At 40.3% G+C, this 20,508-nt stretch overlaps 1 protein-coding gene across 2 annotated transcripts in view; it reads left to right on the plus strand.

The window, feature by feature from the left end:
* The window catches only part of ryr2a (ryanodine receptor 2a (cardiac)), a 727,422-nt gene that overhangs the window by 630,736 nt on the left and 76,178 nt on the right, over positions 1-20,508 (plus strand). For both annotated transcript variants that reach the window (XM_073050574.1, XM_073050575.1), the window contains 7 exons: positions 2,565-2,645; positions 3,814-3,902; positions 7,997-8,125; positions 11,067-11,171; positions 12,326-12,407; positions 13,488-14,794; positions 15,964-16,031. In XM_073050574.1, the coding sequence (XP_072906675.1) occupies positions 2,565-2,645; positions 3,814-3,902; positions 7,997-8,125; positions 11,067-11,171; positions 12,326-12,407; positions 13,488-14,794; positions 15,964-16,031 (1,861 nt within the window). The remainder of the gene's footprint in view (positions 1-2,564; positions 2,646-3,813; positions 3,903-7,996; positions 8,126-11,066; positions 11,172-12,325; positions 12,408-13,487; positions 14,795-15,963; positions 16,032-20,508) is intronic.

Below are 20,508 nucleotides of genomic sequence, written 5' to 3' on the forward strand. Positions count from 1 at the left end.
TCAGTGGAAATTACAATTCCAGTTTTCATATTTATTCTCTTTTGCTCTGTTGGTTAGAAGTTACAGCTCTCAGAATAGCTGTAACTCCCTGTGTTTCTGGATCCAGTATGCTCTTTCAGCCAGGACAGTTCAGTAATTAAATTCACATCAAAATAATCTCTTGTTTTTTTGTTTCCCTGTGATGTCATTCATTCACTGTACTCCATCTGTAGTACACATCTTTTAAAAAAAGTCCCATGTGAAGTCATAAAGCCATTTTAGCATTAGCTTTTTTTCCATCAGCCATGACTTGTTGTCAGTGGTCTTCATATTTTAGAAATGTTGGCATGGTTCAGAGCAACAATTTGACATATTATTGGTTCTAATGACTAGTTTCAGAGTTTAAAACTGAGCTTGGACAAGCCCTGCAATTATATTAACTCCTCAGCTCTGTGAACAGGTGGAGACTGTAAGTGTTCACTTTGAATAACTTCCCTTATCAAGGGAGTACATTCTGGAAATTACTCTTTAGAACATTCAAGTTTCATTTTCATGACATTGCTCCGGATCTTGGCCACGGATTGCTCACTTGTCCTTAACTGGATTGGATGTGGAGGCACGACTTCGTTGGCTCCCACACGCTGGTGTCCAGTAGCATGGCTTGAACAGTGACAGAGTTCTAGTGATAGCTCTGTTTCCAACACAACTCTCACTCATTGACAGCCAGCAAAGTTGGGTGCTGTGCTTCGTCAACTGTAGAAGTTGTCACTCATGTCTAGTAGGTTTTGGATGTCTCTGAGATGTAAAACTTTTGAAAATGAAGAAACTAATTAACAGAAACAATAATGCGTAACAGCTACAGAGAAAGTGCAGAGCAGGTAGACAATAAGGTTCAAGGTCATACCAAAAGAGGTAATAAGTCTCTTTTGATCTCATAATATACCAGGGAAAGACTTGAAAATAAAACTGAATATTTTCTAGTGTAGTAACTTGTGAGTCCTAAAATTTTATCTATAGTATCTCCATTGACATCTCCAGCATCTCAGGTCCTGCTGAAACATGCACGTGCACTGAAAACAGATGAATGTTGGCAGTGATATTCAGAAATATTTGCAAAAGCCAGCAAAGTCTAGCTCATAATGTCTACCCTCTCACCTATCATATTTAGAAATGTTATGCCACGCACAGTTGGTAGTTGCAAGAGTGGATGGTTACTCTTCAACTAATTGCACAACAGCAGATTTGCAGCCAGGCAGCAGGGGCTGCGCTGTTTTACCCTCTATGCCACTGAAAACCTACTGCTTGTCTTGCCTCTGTAACTCCATCTGGCAGATGTTGAGTTCACTGGAATGGAGCAATTAGGTTTAACTAATTAATTTTAAACAATATTCCATCATCCCATAATATTTGGTTAATAAAACATATTCTGGAAGTAAGGAAATAAAAACAGAGGTTGCTGGAATTACTCAACAGGTCAGACAGCATCTGTGGGTAGGGAGTTAACATTTCAGTTCCATGACATTTCATCAGAATTGTAACAATGCAGCTGAAACAATTTACACTTGAATCTTGAAGATTGTTCTGTGCCTTCCCAAAATATTGTATTATTTATTTATTTCCAATGTTTTTTTTCTTTCTAATATTTTCAGGTTTTGTTTCAGAGACAGACTCACCTTTCATTCCTGTTAATGCCCATGTTCTCCCACTGCCTTTGTTAACTATTGTCTATTTTAGTTCTAAATTCAACCACCTCAGCTTTCAATATATACAACAAAATGCTTAAAATGAAAATGGTGTAGAATTACTAGTGTATCCAGGTTTTGATAGAACTGTTTCTTTATACAAAACATCCAATTCATTTTCGACTTAATTTGCTTCACACCACGTAGAACCTAAAACGTACTGAGAGAAAGAAAACAACATAAAGTATAACTCAACACCAAAGACTTGGAGCTTGTTATTGTGGGTTTTGTTCCATGTGACTATTCTTTTTGGTTTCCTTTTGATTAGCTTCATTCCAATGAACTTAGATCTGCAGAATTGCCATTCCTGAAACTCTTCCAATCCCAGCATCAGTCAACTAATTGACTAACTTCATTAACCATTGAAGCCCCACTGTAATGAAATGTACCTATTGAAGCTTTGCAGGTCAGCTATGTGTTTTAACTTAACTTGGTGTTGTTCAGGGACATCTGTAGAGTGCACACTTACACTTTACCACTCCAGTTCTTATAAGCAGAAAGCTCTCACAAATTTTAACACACAAATTTAGAAAGATCAGTCTTTGCTGGCAAGAGCCATGTCAACTTCTAAAATAGTTCTGTGTGTTTTGTTTTGAGTTGTTTCAGGTTTCATTTTTGTAGGCATATTCTGTGTGTGGCTGTTTTTCACTTGTTTTCTATCTGTGAAGTGCACCGTGTGGGCTTCTGATAGAACAGTAGATATGATTAGCATCTATTGGGAATATTGGAAGGATATGTGTATGTAAGCAAACAAGGAAAATGCAAGGTTTTTAGATGTAAGATGCACATACCAGGTTGCTGGTACTGACACACTGCAATCTTGCTCTCACTGACATCTTATAGGTGAGAAGGTGATGCAGGATGATGAATTTACGTGCGATCTCTTTCGATTCCTCCAGCTGCTTTGTGAAGGTCACAACTCAGGTGTGTAACAGGTTCTGCGTGTTTCTTGGACATGGCACGTGACATTCACCCACCTTTAAACAGCTATTGTTGTACTTGCATTTAATTCAATTTCACACTTGGAGTGGTAGCACAGCATTAAAAAGAACTTCTATCTAAAATCATTGAGGTTGGGGCTGTGCAAACTTGTGGTGTTAACATCCAGGTCAGTATTTCAAAACTAATTTATTTGCCTCTGTAGAGAAAATTAGGACCAAAAGAAGTACCTGGGTAAACAATTAAACAGCCAAAACCAGCAGAACGTCAGACCAAGAGCTGAGATGGTGGTTTCAATGAAAAGCCTTTTTTTTGGCTGGCATGGACACAAAGGCCCAGTGAACTCCTTCTGTGCTGTGAATAACTGAATCCCATAAAAATTAAAGTTAATTTAACCTACTTCAATGCAAGGCTCCAAACATCATATTTCGGAGTTGCATACGTCAAACTGTGGGAGTGCAAGCAGTATAAAAGTACAATCCATCATGTACGTAAAACTACTTGCACAAATCTGAGATCGCCAGAAACACAAGGAATTGGTACTATGCCATAAAGCACAAACCACTCAGTCATTAATAGCAAGAGCTTGTTACGTAATAGAAAAAAAAGCACATTCCAATATTGATGCACCATCAATAACTCACTCTGAGACGTAAGAAGCGAGGTATTTGCTTTTATTGACTGGAAGAATGAACAACATTACATCTTGGGGAATGAGGCTGGGCAACAGGCCTCAGTCGCCTTTATACAGGGGTCTGTGGGAGGAGCCACAGGAGCAGTCAGCAGGGGTCTGTGGGAGGAGCCACAGGAGCAGTCCAGACAGGTACATGTAGTTCACCACAAATATATTGAAGCACAAAGACATTCACTGTGGGAAAAGTAGCAAAATTCACCAAATCTATGATAAATGAGATCTTCTCTCACTCAAAACTCATCAACTGTATGCAATTATAAAGTCCCTAACCCAACTCCCCATATACAAAAATTGGCAACACTGCATGCAAATAAATACCATTTCTAGAGCATTCCAGGTTTTTGACAGTCTGTGAAATATTATTATCTCTTGGTTGATAGTTCATTAATGCAGGAATAGAGTGTACAATAGTTTGGATTGCTGTTCATTTATTGAAAATTCTGATTTCTTTTTCTGAAGATTTCCAGAATTACCTGCGCACTCAGACAGGCAATAACACAACAGTCAATATCATCATTTCAACGGTGGACTATCTCTTAAGAGTTCAGGTACTGTGTGTGAGAAGTTAATACTTTTATTTAATTTTGATGGGAACTGATGTTCGAGAAGATGTCATGAGAAACTGTACAAGTGATACTAAAATATCATTTTGGATGGGCAGAAGACAGAGGGTGGGGTCATGATGCTGCAACCAGAGATTGCTGAGGCTTGTATGAATCCATTCAAGACAGGTGAGGTGACAGTACGACTAAACGGCATACCAGATGATTCATTTAATAAGCAGGAGGCTCAAGGTCATAGGGATAATTGAATAAATTATGGAGCAACAGTTAATATGAGACCCTCTCTCCCTGTTCCCTCTCTGTGGTTTCTGCAGCAGTTTTTGTTTGTGGCATTTGCAGTTTCTTGCATCTAAATAAATTACGGTCGTGGCCCAGAAGAGCACTAGTGGCCCAGTGGAAAAGGTCATAGTCATACAACATTGGGTCCCTGCTGACCATCAAACACACGTTTATCCTAATCCTAGATTAATTCCTTTTTTTCACTCTCCCCACATTCTTATTAGCTCCTTCTTTGCCCCAGATCCAATGCATTTTTGGGATAAGGGAGCAAGCAAGCACCCAAAGGAACCCCACATGGTCACAGGTAGTGAGAACTCCACACAGCCAGCACCTGAGGCCAGGATGAAACCCAGGTGCCTAGCACTGTGAGGCAACAGTTCTATTAGCTGCACCACTGTAAATGTTCCAAAACTTGTTTCTCAAGCTCTCTTTGATGCCTTTGACTGTCAGAAGCCTGCAGTTTGGCTGAACCACAGTTAGATTTGCAGGACATTAGGATGAGCTTGACTGCATACTCAAAGTATTGCCTCACTCTGAGATCATCCAATTTCAACAGCAGTTTGATTTTCATGGCCTGCTATGTTTGTAAGTGATCCTCGTTATTTAGTTGAAGGTGAGCTAGAGCCAATTTGTAAGCTAGTCTTTTTATCAAATTAGCCCTGAGGTTTCAGCTTGGATGTGAACTCGGTGAGCAGTAAGCCTGAAATCATGGTTTTTAAACACAGGATTAAGTAGATCAGGTCTGACTCACATTCAAATCTGCCACCAGTGACATCAGACCAGTGCTGGAAGTTAAGAACTGGAGGTGGACAGCCACTCGACTGGTGCCCATCAGGATGGGTGGAAAGCAGGTTCTGTGATTCCACCTGAGGAATATCCATGCCCTGGCTTCAAAAGTTTTAAATGTAATGAGGCCCAAATGGTCTGGAGAGATGGTGACATGTTGCTCAAAGTGCACCTGCTGATTATTACATTGGCACCACAAACATTTCATCATCAGTAAACTTGAACATAGCCTTTCAAAAAATATTTTATTGATGTTGCTCTCCCATGATTAAGGATCTCAGCCCGCAACATCGACTGTTCATTCATTTGCATGGATGCTACCTGACCTGCTGAGTTCCTCCTGCATTTTGTATGTGTTAGTCTGGATTTCCTGCATCTGAAGAATCTCTTGTGTTTTCCTTCCACCTACTTTGCATATACAGAAACAACATATTATCAAGCGTCTCTTTTTTTCAGCTGATGATTCAGTGTCCAGCATTTTATGATATCCCTTTTTGATGAACTTTTTCATCACCTCTATAACTTGATAGGTTATACATTATCATTAGAATAGAATTTCTAAGGACCTTTAAAAGCCCTTTTTCTCCCTTTTTTGCCTTTGGTATTTCAACAGTTTTTTGTTTGTTTTACTTGCCTTCATAATGCCAGGATTCAGGAAATCTATCTAATTATTAATGCTTGATGATGAGCAATTTTGTATGGATATTATAAGCAGTCACTAGATCATAGAATTTGCCTTGTTTCAAAACTATGTTTAATCATGATTTATTTACAATCTCTGATCATACATTGAAATTATATAGTGATAAATCAATAATTAATATTAGAAGAATTGAAAATATTCAGAAGAATTCATGTCCTTGTTATGTATGAGGTTGGGGATGCTAGTGGAGGATTAGTTACAGGAGCTAAGCATAAGTGCTCAGAGCATTGATCAAAAATGTAATCATCTCCAGACGTTCGGTTAAAACCTGTTCACAGCTTAAATTCATTTGTGGCGAATGAAACCAATCATTCTAGTTTTGTCCCATTGAAACAACATGGGAAGACAGTAGATTCATGTTCCTGCCATAAGCACGTAAAGGAGAGATCTTATAAGGAGAGATCTTTCTTACCTGTTGACCTTTAGGTTAGCTGTATATTCATAGAGCTATCACTCAACAATGTAACAAAAGGGTACACTTTGGGTGTCTGGCTTTTGGAACAGACATCAGTATTGAGTATTCAAAAAGGATCTGCTCAATGAAATGTGCTGCACATTTAAAATATGCAAATCTATAAATTTACCCGACTGTATTCCAAATGTTAAACTTAAATAGGCATTGAGGAAGAGCTATTTCACCCAGCAAGTAATTGGAATCTAAAACAGACTACCTGAGAAGATGGTGGAGGCAGGTACTGTTGCAAGATTTCAGAAGTATCTTGCTCAGTGCATGAATCATTTCAGATCTGGTCAATTGCTGGAAGATCGGACTAATAAAGATGGGCACTTAATGGTTGGCTTGGTGGTCTACAGGGCATGGTCAAGATCATACACCATTCTTCTAAACATCCAGGTGTATAGACCCTAACGCTCTTGATCTTTGCTCCTGAGACAGCCCCTTTGTGACAGGAAACAATCTATTAAGATCTGTCTCCAATGCAATTATTTCCCTCTTTAAATAAGCCTAGTGAAGCTTGCACTGTGAATGATAATGGACTCAAAACCAACAACATGACGTGGTGGATCGGCATATTTGTAATTGTACTTTGTGGACTCAATATCATAACTAGCTATTATCCCTGGTAGTTCATGAACACATTAGCAATTATCCATTACATTAAATATTAAGTTTGCAAATACTGTAAATCAGGGGTGTCAAACTCATTTTAGGTCACGGGCCGGATTGAGCAAAATGCAGCTTCATGCGGGCCGGATCAGTCGGACGCGTGCGAACGCAGCTTTCGTTGCCTCCGTTTTTTCAGCCTGCTCTCATGTGTCTCAGTCTCTGCTATAACTACAAAGTGTTTCACTTTACAAATTCCGTTTCTTATGAAGAAGACTGCCGAGCAAGACTGCCGAATAAACACTAAAAACCCTGAAAACCTGGTACCTGAATAAACTCAGCATTAGCCATATCATACGCCAGAGGCGCTTCGATTACTGGGGCCAGCTTTAATAGTAATTAGATATAATCTCGCGGGCCAAAGATAATTCCACCGCGGGCCGGATTTGGCCCGCGGGCCTTGAGTTTGACATATATGCTGTAAATGAATTAAATATTTTCAGGTTAAGATGTTAGCCACAATTTGATAACAACTAATTGATCATAATGGGAATCAAAGTGCAAAAATAAAGCAACTGAAGACTAAAATGTAAGACAGAGAATGCATGACTGAATTCTGGATCACAGTTTCTGTCCAAAACTATTAGTTGCCTTGAGATATAGCTGAATTTCTCATATACGTTTACATTTTATTGCAACACACATTGGTGATGAGTAAAAATCTAACACAGATAAATTAGATTGGTAGACTAGTTTGTTGGTGCAAGTTCTGTTTTGCATGTCATCCTTACACCTCATTTCTTTACAATCGTGCATTGAAGTAGTGCAAGTTAAAACAAAAATAAAATGCAGAATGAAGTGTTGCAGTTACAAAAAAGTGCAGTGCAGCCAGACAATAAGATTTTAATCTCAGCTATGCATGTTTTATGTTATTAGTTAGCAGCAAGAACTTTTATGGGGTTACAATACATTTCAGGAATGTAGTCAGTAAGTGGATCATTTGCTATTCATGAAATAGTTCCAACAGAGTTATTTTGAATACTTCTAATTTCTATTATTAATAGAATATGATTAGCAATTATTAAAACACAGCTTTACTTAGGAAAATAAAATGAAGAGAGATGCATATTTTTATGTATGTGTAAAAAGAAAACTAAAAGAACACTAAATCATTTAATTACTGAAGCTTTTGTGGTATTTAGCAGTTGGTGTCTGTAAGAATCACAACCCTTCCTTCTTTTCATGCAGGAATCAATTAGTGACTTCTATTGGTTTTATTCTGCAAAAGACATCATTGATGAACAAGGACAGCGCAATTTCTCAAAGGCAATTAATGTGGCGAAGCAGGTGTTCAACACACTGACAGAATACATTCAGGTAGGATCAAGAGAAAGTCTCAGTACTTAGCAAAAATTAGATTTATTTGTCAGGAGACAGGATCGGGCATAAGCTGTACATTCACTGCCTCGTGGATCCTGATCTTCAGTTCTGTCTGGGTGGAGTCTCTATGTTCTCCTTGTGACTGTGTAGGCTGAGTACAAATACTTTACCTTCCTCACAAGTGCCAAAGACATTGAAAATGCTAGTTAATTGGTATTAGTAAATTGTCCCTAATTTATGTGAGTGCTTGAAGAAACAGGGTGGAGTTGATGTGAAAGAGAATAATGCAGGGAAAGAGGTGGGAGAATGATATTGTACTGCTCTGCGAGCTAGCATGGAACTTGATGGGCTCGGTGGCTTCCTATTACGTAAGAATTTCGAAACATAAATATAAGAAGCATCTCATGGAGAAGTGAAATACCTCTGTGGGATTCATCATAGTATCCTCTATATACTGAAGTGTCAACAAGCTTTGACAATCAATTTTCTAGGAAGATGGAAATAAAGTTTATTTTTGAGTTTGGCAGTTCAGTTATGTAAGAATTTTTAAAACTGAAGCAACTCGTAGAAAGGGAAGGGTATAGGTTTTCTAGAACATATTTATACTGCTGATCTGTCCCCAAACTATTGATTCAATTTTGCTCCATATCTCAATATAATCTGATTACCAAAATTATACACTTGAAGATTTCTTCTAACCCAATATCCATGGGTGGGCTCTTACAATATCATATTTTCAAAGACATTTTCCTGATTTTACTTCTACCTGATTCAACTCCAGTTTTAAAATTATTCTTCCATGTTTTGGTGAAATATGGGAAAATGTTTTCTTTTGTGTCTTATCATCTCAAGTTCCATTTAACATGTTAAAGTGCAAGCTGATTCACTCCTTAACCTTCAAGGTACAACCAAAATTAAACCGGGTTTAGACAAGCTATCTTCACCCTCAAGACTCCAGTATCATTCTGATGAATCTCCACTGCACTCCTTCCAAGGCCGTCATACTTTCGCTGAGTTGTGTTTGCTAATATACCTGGAAAGCTCAGTGATATTTGACCAGTAGGATATTGTGCGGTTGAAATATCACTCATTTTTATATTTCAGACTTCATAGAAACATAGAAAATAGGTGCAGGAGTAGGCCATTTGGCCCTTCGAGCCTGCACCACCATTCAGTATGATCATGGCTGATCATCCAACTCAGAACCCTGTACCTGCTTTCTCTCCATACCCCCGATCCCTTTAGCCACAAGGGCTATATCTAACTTCCTCTTAAATATAGCCAATGAACCGGCCTCTACTGTTTCCTGTGGCAGAGAATTCCACAGATTCACTGTGTGAAGAAGTTTTTTCTCATCTCGGTCCTAAAAGGCTTCCCCATTATCCTTAAACTGTGACCCCTCATTCTGGACTTCCCTAACATCGGAAACAATCTTCCTGCATCTAGCCTGTCCAATCCCTTTAGAATTGTATACGTTTCAATAAGATCCCCCCTCAATCTTCTAAATTCCGGTGAGTATAAGCCTAGTTGATCCAGTCTTTCTTCATATGAAAGTCCTGCCATCCCAGGAATCAATCTTGTGAACCTTCTCTGTACTCCCTCTGTGGCAAGCATGTCTTTCCTCAGATTAGGGGACCAAAACTGCACACAATGTTCTTGGTGCGGTCTCACCAAGGCCTTGTACAACTTCAGTAGAACTTCCCTGCTCCTGTACTCAAATCCTTTTGCTATGAATGCCAACATACCATTTGCCTTTTTCACCGCCTGCTGTACCTGCATGCCCACCTTCAATGACTGGTGTACAATGACACCCAGGTCTCGTTGCATCTCCCCTTTTCCTAATCGGCCACCGTTCAGATAATAATCTGTTTTCCTGTTCTTGCAACCAAGGTGGATAACCTCATATTTATCCACATTAAATTGCATCTGCCATGAATATGCCCACTCACCTAACCTATCCAAGTCACCCTGCATCCTCTTAGCATCCATTTTATTCATGAGGCAGAGGCTATCATTCAACATCCTTTTCAATTGTATTTTATACTAAGATATTAACTTTTACTGTATTTTTGTGTGTAGACATCCATGCATTGATGAATTTGGTTATTTTTCTCAGATCCCATGTCACTGATATTTCATTCCCTGCATTGGATCCCTGATTGCATTTGCACTTCACAAACAAGAGAAAATCTGTAGATACTGGAAATCTGAGTAACACACACACAATGCTGGAGAACTCAGCAGGCCAGGCAGCGTCTATGGAAAAAAAGTACAGTTGACATTTCGGACTGAAACCCTTTGCAAGTCCTGTCAAGCATTTTGTGTGTGTTGCACTTGTACTCTTTCCTAGTTTGTTTGCAGAGTCTGCAGTCTTGAACATTAACTGTATAAATCCACAGATGCAGCTTGACCAACAAGTGCTTCCAGCATTTACTCCTCTTAGACACTTGATCCAACTAGTCCATGACAACCAGCTTTTCAGCCTGGTCCCATCTACCTGGACCCAGACTCTTTTCCTCCAAACCTCTCCCATCCATGTACCTTCCCAAACATCTTTTAAATGTTATAAATGAACCTGCATCTAGCATTTCTGCTGGAAGCTTGTTCCACAATTTAACCATCCTTTGAGAGAAGAAGCACTGTTGAGAAAGCACTGAAGCATTATCATGTTTAAGCCTGCTGAGTTCTTTACTTCTAAAAGTCTATATCAACATCAAATGCACACCACTGATCAACTTTCACTGTTAACTCATTGAAAAATTAAATGTAGTTTGTTAGATTTGCCTTTAACAAATCTGTAATTGATTGGACTATGCTTTTTACAGGTGAAAATTGAAGCTTATTATATATAACACGTCACTTTTAGTTATCACTGCAACAAGTTGAACTGATCTCTTGATGCCAATATTTCAAATTAATTTTTTTTATTGTTGCACAGGGCCCATGTACTGGTAATCAGCAGAGCCTGGCACACAGCAGGCTGTGGGATGCAGTAGTTGGCTTTCTTCACGTCTTTGCTCACATGCAAATGAAGTTGTCCCAGGTTAGTTAATGATGAACCAAACAGGATGTCACAATTGATTCCAAGTTGAAGACACACACCAGCTGCAGGGCATCTCTTCCTTCCTTTCAAAAGGCTTCCTCTTCCAAAGCAAGAGACGTATTAACCGGGAAAAACATAATACAATGAAATTTCATTACAACTCTTTTAAATTCATGGGACTATGTTCTGCTGATTTTTTTTTACTAGGTGATAAATATGAAAAGTTATAGAACCATAGAACATTACAGCACAGAAACAGGCCTTTTGGCCCTCCTTGGCTGTTCCAAACCATTTTTCTGCCTACTCCCACCAACCTGCACCTGGCCCATATCCCATCATACCCCTCTCATCCATGTACCTGTCCAAGTTATTCTTAGATATTAAAAGTGAGCCCGCATTTACAACTTCATCTGACAGCTCATTCCACACTCTTACCACTCTCTGTGTGAAGAAGCCCCCCCCCATGTTCCCTTTAAACTTTTCCCCCTTCACCCTTCACCCTTAACCCATGTCCTCTGGTTTTTTTTCCTCCCCTAGCCTCAGTGAAAAAAGCCTGCTTGCATTCACTCTATCTATACCCATCATAATTTTATATACCTCTATCAAGTCTCCCCTCATTCCTCTACGGTCCAGGGAATAAAGTCCTAACCTATTTAACTTTTCTATGTAACTCAGTTTCTCAAGTCCCGGCAACATCCTTGTAAACCTTCTCTGCACTCTTTCACCCTTATTAATATCCTTCCTGTAATTTGGTGACCAAAACTGCACACAGTTATTTGCAATAATCCACTCACAATCTTGTACTGTGACTAGATCTTTCATCGCCAAACACCTTTCAGAAAATTTTCACAGCCTGAAAACAAAAAAATGTCATATAAACTTAAAACAGTGGTCTAGATGATTGGCAGGCCAATCGGCCAATGTAAATTGCCTCTATTGTGTTGTAGAGTGGTAAAACATGGGGAGGAATTAATGAGAATGTGGTAAGCATTTAAAAATAAGTCAAATTAATGTAGGATCAATGTCAGTGAATGGTTGATGATCTACATGGTTTCAGTGGGCTGAAGGGCCTGTTTCTATTCTGAGAGTGTCTTTGACTCAGTGAAATTCATTATAATGAAAATATCTATTAAAGCATCTTCTTATAATTTTAGGATTCCAGCCAGATTGAACTACTGAAGGAGCTAATGGATCTTCAAAAAGATATGGTGGTGATGCTGCTTTCAATGTTAGAAGGTGGTCTCTCTGATAAAATTCCATTAACTTTGACTTAATTGTGTAAAAAAGTTGTGATTTATTCTTACGACTACTCTTATTTCAGATTACTCCTTTTGCTTGTCCATTTATTGCCCTTTCTGTTTCCAACTCAGATTTTGTTTTCTACCAGAAACAACCTGTGTCTAGTAATCAGATTTTATCCTCCTTTGGTGTACTGAATGTGTGCTGAATTTAGGACTAACCCTCCACTGCAAACAAAACCATGAAATTGGTCAAACATACATTCTAAATGCAAGTATGGGGACATCCTAAATCATGCACTAATAACCTGTGTGGAGTTGTACAGAAATCCGGGAACTGCCTTGTCTTTGCTGAAATGGTCATTGTGTGGGGCATCGAACCTCTAAAGTGACCTCCCCTTTGCAGCCACGGAAGAGCTGCATACAAGGCTGTGATGCAAGTGACGGTGAACAAAGGGGAGTACAACATGCCCTCTTATGTGTCAAGGCACCTATCATATGATTTCCTCACCTGCTCAAGAAACATACTTCAGATGGCCCCCATGCCACTATGCAGGGACTAGGGTGGTTGATGTCACAGCCGGCAGCTCGGGTGTGAACTGCATGTTGTGGTCTGTGATGGGCCATGCTTATTATTGACTACAGCATATGAAACTGAGGCTGAAAGATATTGTACGCTTGGTTGCAGAGTGAAAATCACTTAACTAACATTTATAGTCTCAGTGCGATATCCTGCTAGTTATTTTGTGAGCGTTAAGGGTAGTTTGTGGTTTGTTCTTAAAAAAAAATCATGCCAGCAGTTGTTGAAACACTTCTAATATGATTACGATGAGCTATTTGGAAAGCCAATCCCTTAACTGTATTGTTTTAGAGTAAAATTGACATTTCTCTTTTAATGTAAATTACATCCTGTTCTTGCTTGATTCCAATGGTTAAGATTACCCTGTTTATAATACGTTTGTTTGTCTGGAAGGACAAAATCTGATTGGTCATGAATATTGCACAAGCAAACGTCTAATGTGCTTGAGAAGAATAGTTAATTGACCAAATGTAATTCCACATATATTGTTTATTTCAGGCAATGTTGTCAATGGGACAATTGGAAAACAGATGGTGGACATGTTGGTTGAATCTTCGAGCAATGTGGAAATGATTCTCAAATTCTTTGACATGTTCCTTAAGCTAAAGAACCTAACCTCATCTGATGCATTCAAAGAATACGATCCTGATAGCAAAGGGCTTATCTCTAAGAGGGATTTTCAGAAGGCCATGGAGAGTCACAAGCACTATACACAGTCAGAAACCGAATTCTTGCTCTCTTGTGCGGAGACGGATGAGAATGAGATGCTGGATTATGAGGAGTTTGTTGAACGGTTTCACGAACCTGCAAAGGACATTGGCTTCAATGTTGCCGTACTGCTTACTAACCTTTCTGAGCACATGCCCCATGATACTCGGCTACAGACCTTCCTGGAGTTGGCAGAGAGTGTTCTCAACTACTTCCAGCCATTTCTAGGCCGTATAGAGATTATGGGAAGTGCTAAGCGGATTGAGAGGGTCTACTTTGAGATCAGTGAATCTAGTCGGACTCAGTGGGAGAAGCCTCAGGTAAAGGAGTCCAAGAGGCAATTCATCTTCGATGTTGTAAATGAAGGAGGAGAGAAAGAAAAGATGGAACTCTTTGTCAATTTCTGTGAAGACACCATCTTTGAAATGCAATTGGCTGCACAGATCTCAGAGTCAGATTCTAATGAGCGGTTAGTGTGTAAAGGAGAAACTTTAAAAGACAAAATAGAGGAAGAGGACCCCAGAATGGGCTTTTTCTCCATTACAACAATTAGATCTGCCTTAATGGCTCTCAGGTACAATGTGATGATCCTCATGAAGCTGCTGACAACCAAAAGCCTCAAAAAACAGTTGAAGAAAATGAAAAAGATGACAATGAAAGATATGGCCATGGCCCTGTTATCCTTTTATTGGAGTTTATTGATCGGGTTTTCCCATTTTGTCTTCAGTGTTTTCCGTGGGTTTTTCCGCATCATGTACAGCACTTTCTTGGGTGGGAGTCTTGTTGAGGGGGCGAAGAAAATTAAAGTGACAGAACTTTTAGCGAACATGCCCGATCCGACACATGATGAGGTACGGGGTGAAATTGGAGAGAGGGAGGGGAAAGTTCGTCAGCCGACCCTGCCCACTGAAGACCTGACTGATCTGAGAGCTATCACCGAGGAGAGTGATTTCTTATCCGATATTTTTGGTTTGGACTTGCGGCGCGAGGGAGGACATTACAAACTAATTCCACATAACCCAAATGCCCGCATGAACGATCTGATTGGGCCACCTTCTCCTACTCTTTCACTACCAGAACTTCAGATTGGCTACCAGGTGATGTATGATATTGGTTATGCCTGGCAGTATTTTTAATAGGTTTTATTTTCAGTCATTATTTCGATGCAGTTTGCGGTGAATCTGAGCTTGGCCCACAACATTACAGTTTCATTTCTCCATTCTGTGCTCATTTTGGATGCAGTTCTCTACTTTCAGGATGGAAATGCTGAAGTTAAATGCAGACAGTTTTTCATTTCAATTTGCATGGAAACTAGGGTTAGTCTGCCTTGTAAATTTACCTTGTAATTTACCTTATAAATTAAAAGTTACAAGTGTCAAGATGAGGCCACCCTAAGGGTGACGGAGCAACACCTTATACCTTATCTGGGTACCCTCCAATCTGATGGCATGAATATTGATTTCTCCTTCCAGTAAACAAACACACCACCCTCCCACCCCTTGCTCTAATCCCACTCTTACCTCTAACTTCTTCTTGCCCCCAGGTCCCCTTCTTCCCTTTCTCCTGTGGTCCACTCTCCTCTCCTGTCAGATCCCTTCTTCTCCAGCCCTTGGCCTTTCCCACCTACCTGGCTTCACCTATGACCTTCCAAGTAGCCTCATTCCCCCCCCACCCCACCTTTTAAAATCTAGGCATCTTTTCCCTTCCTTCTCAGTCCTGAAGAAGGGTCTTGGCCTGAAACAGTGACGATCTACTCATTCCTATAGATGCTGTCAGAGTTCCTCCAGCACCTTGGATGTGTTGCTTCACAATTAACAGTTTCCCATTTCACTTTGTTTGGAAACTAGGGTTAGTCTGCCTCTTATCCTGCAAATTGAAACTGTTTTGAATTTTGCAATATTTCAGAACAACCGAGTAATGCATGGAATTAGAGGTTTCATTCTATCACTGGCCTTGCCATTATCAGTGTAGGTTTCCGATTCTTAATGCTCTGTGTCTTACAGGTCTATCTTTTCCTGCAGCGAAGTTTAGTCCAAGCTTCCAGTGCATTGGCCACTTACTACTTACTGAATATCATTCCACTTGTCCTGCACACATCCTTGTTTTGCCCTCTATTTCTCGTAGAATCTGATTATTCATTATTCTGACTTACTTTTTGCTCTGTTGGAAATTCAATTCGATAGTGGAAATTTTCCTTGTGTTAGTAAAGCAGAAACATGATTTACTCAATTCAAAAGAAACATGCATTTTTTTAATATATTGCTAGACTGAAGAAACAAAGGAAGATGAGACAGAAGAGAATGAAGAATATAAAGTTGAACCAGAGAAAGCTGAGTGAGTACTTTGCTCAATCCACATCCTTTTCATTTTGAAATTGAAGCAGATTGTGCAGGAAATCCTCGGCAGACCAATAGACTCGGCTCCTTTTACAAAGTGAACCGGCACAATGGGATCATTTATCAAACAAAAGAGACATTGAGCTAAATTTATAGCTTCTCTTCTTGCATTGTAACTTACCATATGGAAAACATATAGTCTTTGTCGTTCATTACTGCCCAGGCAGTAAAGATGAAGGTTTAGCCACAAATAATGCCGATGGTGAATTGAAGGAACTAAATTGAAACAAGAACTTTTCCTTGATGACACAGTGAGTTGAAAGTGAATGCATTCTTGGCCACTTAGTAATCCTTTGGCTTCTGTATTTTCTGCATGGACTTGATAACTACTGTCACATTGGTGAAACTTGATTGATGAATTTGGTTATTAAATTATCTCTTCCAGTGTCTGTTTTTACATTTAAAATAGTATATTTGCACTGGGGCTGTGTGTTATGTCAACACATTTTTCTGATCTGTCCATCAGTGGCCTGCCAGCCTTGATAGTGATTGGGGAAGAGAGAAAAAACAGAGCTAATGTTCTCTCTACATCCAAACATGTAGATACAAAAATGGTCATCTTGCTGTTATGGGCAGCAATTTGTTTCATAAATCAGGATTGCATATGATCAGCATGACAAACACTGCTAACAAATTGGATAAGGTTGAAGTGATTGCCTGGCAGAACAGACATTTGTTGATGGCATTCCTCATGCTTTGATGTTAACTCTGTCAATTCAGTTTGCAGAGAACAACCTTAATGCTTTGAATTACTCATGCATTCCAAAACTGATAGAACATTCCATCCTCCACCATCACATAGAAACATAGAAACTTAGAAATCTACATGATTGTTGGTGCCAGATGGGGTGGTTTGAGTATCTCGGAAACTGCTGATCTCCTGGGAGTTTCATACAAAACAACCTCTAGAATTTACAGAGAATGGTGCAAAAACAAACAAAACATTCCATGAGCAACAGTTCTGAGGACAAAACACCTTTTTGATGAAAGAGGCCAGTGTAGAATGTCCAGACTGCAGCAAGCTGACAGGAAGGCAACTGCAAATCAAATAACCACGCATTACAACAGGGGTGTGCAGAAGAGCATCTCTGAACAGACAGGCAGACATTGATCCCGAGGGAAATTGGGTTTTGTTACAGTCGCACCAACCAAGAATAGTGTAGAAATATAGCAATATAAAACCATAAATAATTAAATAATAATAAGTTAATTATGCCAAGTGGAAATAAGTCCAGGACCAACCTATTGGCTCAGGGTGTCTGACACTCCGAGGGAGGAGTTGTAAAGTTTGATGGCCACCCACAGGAATGACTTCTTATGACACTCAGTGTTGATTCTCGGTGGAATGAGTCTCTGGCTGAATGTACTCCTGTGCCTAACCAGCATATTATGGAGTGGATGGGAGACATTGTCCAAGATGGCATGCAACTTGGACAGCTCTTTTCAGACACCATTGTCAGAGAGTCCAGTTCCACCCCCACAACATCACTGGCCTTACGAATGAGTTTGTTGATTCTGTTGGTGTCTGCTAGCCTCAGCCTGCTGCCCCAGCACACAACAAGTCAAACCTTGAGGTACATGAGTACAGCAGCAGACCACAAACATACAGTGGCCATTTTATTAGGTACAGAAGGTACCTAACAAAGTGGCCACTGAGTGCACTCAGCATGATGGTTGGGTCTGCTTGTGTTGAAGTAGAGGCTGCCACCACTTTGTGCTGGATAGGATCACTTCTAGGCTCTGTGAAAACCCACCATGATTCTTGACATTCAGCACATGCAATTTGTAATATACTGAGTGAGCTGGCCCATCAAAGCCTGGATTTAATATTCTGAAATGGAACAGCAATTAAGTGACATGCACGTATAACTCAGTTACGTACACACATTTATGTGGGATGTAGCATATGTTCTCTGTAAGTCTGCAAAAAAGTATCTACCTGATGTTACCTGGAGTTTGTAATGGGTAGTACTAACCAGCACTAAGAGTCTGGCCCCTTCACCTCTTCCAAACAAGGAAGTAACCTTTTTGCTGCCCCTACCTGCAGTCCATTTAGATCCAGTGTGTCACCATGTACACACTGTATGTCATCTACTAAATGCTCTGCAGAAACCTACATAGGACACTCTGACAACACATTCCTGTATATGACTGCTGTCAGCAAGCAGGATAAGAGAAACAGGCATACTGAAACACCACCAACTACATGTCCGCCATCAGACTGCACGCCATCCTGACTCGTACCTCATTGTCAGGAGGACTTGTCTCTGGAGTGGGAGATTCCTTGGGTTAATAGAAACTATGGTTAATTTGCAAGGGCCAATAAAAAGAAGCAGGGCTTGAGCAGAGCAGCCATTGTGTGAGTGGACAGTGTTAGAGTGGCTGGGCTTCAGCTCAGCAGGCTTGAATGAGAACAGACGCAGGCTAGAACTTAAGTGTGAGAAGTTAGAGGCTCAACAAGCATAAGCAGGATGGTAGTTCAGACAGTGGCATGTTCTCCTGTGAGATGTGGCATTTCAGGATACCTTACAGTCTCTCTGTTGACTACATCTGCAGGAAGTGCACCCAATGTCAGCTCCTGACTGACAAAGTCAAAAACTCAAGCTGGAGATGGATGCACTCAGGACCACCTGGGAGGCTGAAAACTTAATGATGAGTCTTTTACTCTGCTGGTCACACCAAGAGTGTAGGCTTCAGATAGTAGATGGGGACCTCCAGGAGAAGTAATGGGAGTAAGCAGTCTCTGTAGGGTTTCCCTGTGGCCATTCCCCTCAGCAACAAGTATACCCCTTTGGATACTGCAGGGGGTGGGGAGTGGTATGACCTATTGGGGCACAGCTGCAGCAGCCAGGCCAGTGGTACTGTGGCCGGCCCTGGGACTCAGCAGGGAAGGGTAAAGTCAGGCAAATTGGTTGTGACAGGAGACTTGATAGTTAGGGGAATAGACAGGAGATTCTGTAGCTGCGAAAGAGAAGCCAGGATGGTGTATTACCTCCCAGGTGCTGGAGTCCAGGATGTTTCAGAGCAGCTGCAGAAGATTCTCAACAGGGAGGATGAGCTGTTAAAGGTCATGGTGCATATTGGAACCAATGAAATACAGTAGGTAGAAAGAGGGAAGAGGTCCTGCTCAGTTTGTATAAGGATTTAGGAAAAAAAAGGCTGGAGAACAGGAGTTCTGAGGTCTTAATCTCTGGATAACTCCCAGTGCTATGTGTGAGTCATATCAGGAATAGAATGTTAGTACCGATGAATGAGTGGCCAAGGAAGTAATGCAGGGGGCAGGGTTTCAGATTTCTGAATCATTGGGATCTTTTCTGGGAAAGGTATGACCCGTACAAAAAAAACTTAGATTACATCTGAACCCGAGGGAAAGGGTCAATAACCTTGGGGGCAGGTTTGCTAGAGCTGTTGGGGAGGGTTTAAACTAAGTTGATAGGAGAATGGGAATGGGAATGATAGGACTAAAGATGGGGTAGTTGACATACAAGTTGATGCAGTGTGTAGTGAGACTGTGAGGAAGGACAGGCAGACGATAGGGCAAAATTGCTGTCAGTGGGATGAGGTGAAGTATAACATGGGGGAAGAAATCGAAAAAGTGATTAATACAATACTGACGGTGTTATATTTGAATGCATGCAGTATACAGAATAAGGCAGATGATTTTATAGTGCATTTAGAGATTGGCAGGTATGACTTTATGGACATAACTGAGACGTGGCTGAAAGAAGATTACAATTGGAAGCTTAACATCCACAAATACACAATGTATCAAAAGGGCAGAGAGGTAGCCAGAGTGTGTGGGGTAGCTCGGTTGGTCATAAATGAAATCAAATCCTTAGAAAGGAGTAACATGGGATCAGAAGATGTAGAATCCTTGTGGCTAGAGTTAGACAACAGCAAGGGTGAAAAGACCCTGATGGGAATTATATGCAGGCCCCTAAATGGTAGTCAGAATGTGCGATACAAATTTCGACTAGAAATAAAAAAGGCATGTAATAGGGGCAATGTTGCGATTCAATATGCAGGTAGATTGGGAAAATCAGGTTGGTGATGGATCCCAAGAGGGGGAGTTTGTAGAATGCCTATAAGATGGCTTTAGAGCAACTTGTGGTTGAGCCCACTAGAGGAAAGATCATTCTGGATTGAGTGTAGTGTAACGAACCAGATTTGATTAAGAAGCTTAGGGTTTGCAGTTTGCGAGAGAGTAGATAAAGTCAGATATATCTCTATTACAGTGGTGGAAAGGGAATTACAGAGGCATGAGAGAAGACCTGGCCAAAGTTGATTGGAAGGGGACACAAGCAGGGATGACAGCAGAACAGCAATGGCTGGAATTTCTGGAAAAGTTCAGAAGAAGCAAGATAGATATATCCCAAAGTTGAAGAAAGGGAGGGTGAGGCAACCATAGCTGACAA

This window comes from Hemitrygon akajei, chromosome 7 (genome assembly GCF_048418815.1).
Source record: "Hemitrygon akajei chromosome 7, sHemAka1.3, whole genome shotgun sequence".
Taxonomy (NCBI): domain Eukaryota; kingdom Metazoa; phylum Chordata; class Chondrichthyes; order Myliobatiformes; family Dasyatidae; genus Hemitrygon; species Hemitrygon akajei.